At 43.5% G+C, this 3812-nt stretch overlaps 1 protein-coding gene across 2 annotated transcripts in view; it reads left to right on the top strand.

Annotated features, from left to right (window-relative positions):
- Nucleotides 1-3812, top strand: part of Dis3l (DIS3 like exosome 3'-5' exoribonuclease) — a 38005-nt gene that overhangs the window by 28387 nt on the left and 5806 nt on the right. For both annotated transcript variants that reach the window (XM_005347778.3, XM_026779172.1), the window contains exons 10-11: nt 260-507; nt 1013-1105. In XM_005347778.3, the coding sequence (XP_005347835.1) occupies nt 260-507; nt 1013-1105 (341 nt within the window). The remainder of the gene's footprint in view (nt 1-259; nt 508-1012; nt 1106-3812) is intronic.

Raw genomic sequence — 3812 nt, forward strand, 5'->3', positions numbered from 1 at the left:
AACAAAAAAAAAAAAAAGAAAGAAACAAGGTAGATAGAATCTTCATGAATGTCTGGTGCCCAAAGAAGTCAGAAGAGGACATTGGAACCCCAGGGATTGGGGTTACAGACAGTTGTGAGCTGTCACATGGGTGCTGAGTATTGAACCTGGGTCCTCTGGAGGAGAAGCCAGTGCTCTTAACTACTGAGCCCTCCAAGAGAGTGGGTTTTTAGAGAACCTCATAATGCATGGATTTCTGAATGCTTGGTCTCTGGTGCAGATGTGTGAGATGCCAGTGAACACACCAGAAAACCCTTGGAAGGTGAGCCCCAAAGAAGAAAGAGAGCGGAAGGACCTGAGGAACACCCACCTTGTGTTCAGTATCGACCCCAAGGGTTGTGAAGATGTGGATGACACACTCTCAGTCAGAACCTTAGCCAATGGCAACCTGGAGCTCGGGGTCCATATCGCCGACGTCACACATTTTGTGACCCCCAACTCTTATATTGATGTTGAAGCTAGAACGAGGTAACCCTGTTGGAAGGCAGCAGTGTGCTGTGTGTTTGTCTCTGTGCGAGTTTCAGATGGCCAAGACCTCCTGTTTGGACGGACAGTAGTGAAAATCTCTTCTGCACTTTCCTGAAGTACCGCCCTTCAGGAAAATAGTACCTTGATCAGTTTGTGTCCTTTCTTGACCTTTTACCCATCACTTCCTCTTAACTTAAAATGAGCAAATTTTCACACGTAATACGGTGTTCTGTACAGATGCTAGGTCATTATGCTCTCATTTTCCCATACAACCAAGAGTCATGTCACTTTTACTTTCTACATCACTGGAAGAATACTCAGCCAAAGCAATGTGACTTGGTCAAGTGGGCACACGGGAACTATTTAATTAGGCAGGCTCTGTGCTTTCTGAGGAGCAGTAGCCCCAGGGGAATCCAGCCATTATCTTGGCTGTTTACCTCCTACAGCCCACAGTCTCAGCAGTGCTGCAGCTGCTGAAGGTCAGTTACCCGCACTGTCATTCCAGGGCCACCACTTACTACCTAGCAGACCGCCGCTATGACATGCTGCCCTCCATCCTCAGTGCGGATCTCTGTTCCCTCCTGGGAGGCGTTGACAGGTGAGTCTGTATTGTCACCTTCAGAGCTCTTTCTTCCTTGGCCTTCCAGTGTGCTCTCCTTAGCACTCCACACCTACCTGCTGCTCCTGCCCCCTCTCTGGGCTGCCAGCCTCCCGCTTCCCTTCCACATATGGCTTCCAGAGCTTTATTTTTCCAGCCTCCTCCTTTCTTTCTGCTCTCCCAATGCTAGCTTTCTGAAGCAGGCCACCGGCTGAGGAGAATGCAGCACACTTTCTAGTAGATGCTGCTCTTCAGAAGGCACCTGAGCTTAGGGAGTTTGCGTTATCAGTGAATGCATAGTTAGATAGTTTAGAAGTAATTTAAAGTTCCAAAGGATGGAATAGAGGGCCCTTCCTATAATTTTTTCTTAGGTACTGATCGCTTATATATTTTTCTATATTTAATGCATACAAATATAGATGTGTGATTTTTATTTTTTAAGATTTATTTATTTATTATATATACAGTGTTCTACCTGCATGCCAGAAAAGGCACCAGATCATATTATAGACAATTGTGAGCCACCATGTGGTTGCTGGGAATTAAACTCAGGTCCTCTAGAAGAGTAGCCAGTGCTCTTAACCTCTGAGCCATCTCTCCAGCCCCCATAATTTTTATTTTTTATAAAAATACTAGCATACCTTCGATATAAAGAGTAGACTCTCATTCTAAACTGCTTCTGTTTCTAACAAATATATATATATATATATTTCTAACAAGTATTTGTATATATAGGTGTGTGTGTATGTAGAAGAGAACATGTGTGTGGTAGTTATATATAATTTATATACACACTATTCAGCATGTAAAATTTTATTCCCCCTCCCCCTTTTTTGAGAGAGAGTATCAGGCAGGCATCTTGTTCTTAAACTGATCGGGAAGCCAAGGATGACCTTCTGATCCTCCTGCCTCCACCTGTATACCAACATACCTGGCTTGTGCAGTGCTGGGGATCCAGCCCAGAGCTTTGTGCAAGCTAAGCAAAGCACTCTAGCAACTGAGCTACATCCACAACCCTTCAGTACCTTTTTAAAAAGATTTATTTAAGCCAGGCAGTGGTGGCACACACCTTTAATCCCAGCACTTGGGACCAGAGGCAGGCAGACCTCCCTGCAAGGCCAGCCAGAGCTATACAGGGAGATCCTATCTCAAAAAAATGGAAAAAAAAATTGTTTATTTTTATTTTATGTGTCTTGAGTGTTATGCCTGCATATATGTATGGGCACCATCTATGTGTATAGAAGAAGCCAGAAGAGGACATCAGATCCCCGGGAACTGAAGTCACAGACAGTTGTGAGCCACCATGTGGGTTCTGGGGACTAAACCTCCAGAAGAGCCAGTGCTTTTCACCCTGAGACATGAGACATCTCACCATCACTAGTTCTCTCTCATTAAGTATTAACTATATCTAAGGAGAAACTCTGAGCAGAACTTATGCCAAGGTGCGTGTAATCAGATTGCCCTCCACAGAGGTTACAGCCTCTGTTTCCACAGCAGTGCATGCAAAAGCTTGTTTTCCCACAGCCTGACCCATACACTATACTGTACTCTTCCCTCTAAGTTAGTCTGCTAGATAAGTAGGATCTTAATTTTAATTTATATTTTCTACTATGTGTGAAGTTAAACATTTTTGTTAAGGGATATTTATGTATTCTTTCCTGTGAACTACTTCATATTCTTTATGCATTTTCATTTAGGTTTGTGATTTATTACTGATTCATGAAGACTCTTTACATGTTAGGAAAATTAGCCCCTTTAAAATGTATGCATTATAAATATATAGGCTTCTTTAATAAAATGTTTTGGTGGCAGAATAGTTCTTTGCTAAATGAGCTTTTTGCTAATTAACCTATCATGAAGATTGATTCCGAGCTCCCTGTCCTCTGGTAGGATTTAAAGGCTTTGCTCTAACTTCCGGAGGCACTAAACAGACCTGACTCAATCAGTGTCAAGCTATTCTAATCAAAATGGAGAACTGTGAGGCTCTCCATTATTGTGCTTGAACTCATTTCAGAGTTGTTGAGAGTTAGCAGAACCCAGTCTGACTTTGTTGTTGACACAGGGTCTCACTGTGTACCCTTGACTGGTCTGGACCGGGTAAGCCAGGCTAGCCTCAGATTCACACACCTCTGTCTTCCTTTGCCTCCCAAGTGCTGGGGTTAAAGGAGTGTATCACCACACCCAGCCTGACTTTGTTTTTTGGTTTTTTGAGAGGAGTTCCTTTGTGTTGCTCTGACTGTCCTTGAACTCCCTCAGTAGACCAGGCTGGCCTCACAGAGATCCACTTGCCTCTGCCTCCTGAATGCTGGGATTAGAAGAGTGCACCATCGTCACCCAGCCTGACTTTATTTTTAATGTTAAAGTGTGTGTGTGTATGTGTGTGTGCAACTATATGCATACATACAGAGAAAGAGAGAGAGAGAGAGAGAGAGAGAGAGAGAGAGAGAGAGAGAGAGAGAGAGAGATATTAGTTTTTAAGAAATTGTACCCTAGGGGACTGGAGAGATGGCTCAGTGGTTAAGAGCATTGCCTGCTCTTCCAAAGGACAAAGAAAAAGAAAAAAGAAAGTATAAAGCATGCTGGGTGCCTGTCCTACGGTCTGAAGGCTCTTTAATGGACAACAGTATGAGAGAGAGAGAGAGAGAGAGAGAGAGAGAGAGAGAGAGAGAGAGAGAGAGAAGTTTTTGAAGATGTGTTTCTTAAAGTC

The sequence above is a fragment of the Microtus ochrogaster genome, chromosome 5, assembly GCF_000317375.1.
Source record: "Microtus ochrogaster isolate Prairie Vole_2 chromosome 5, MicOch1.0, whole genome shotgun sequence".
NCBI classification, from domain to species: Eukaryota; Metazoa; Chordata; class Mammalia; order Rodentia; family Cricetidae; genus Microtus; species Microtus ochrogaster.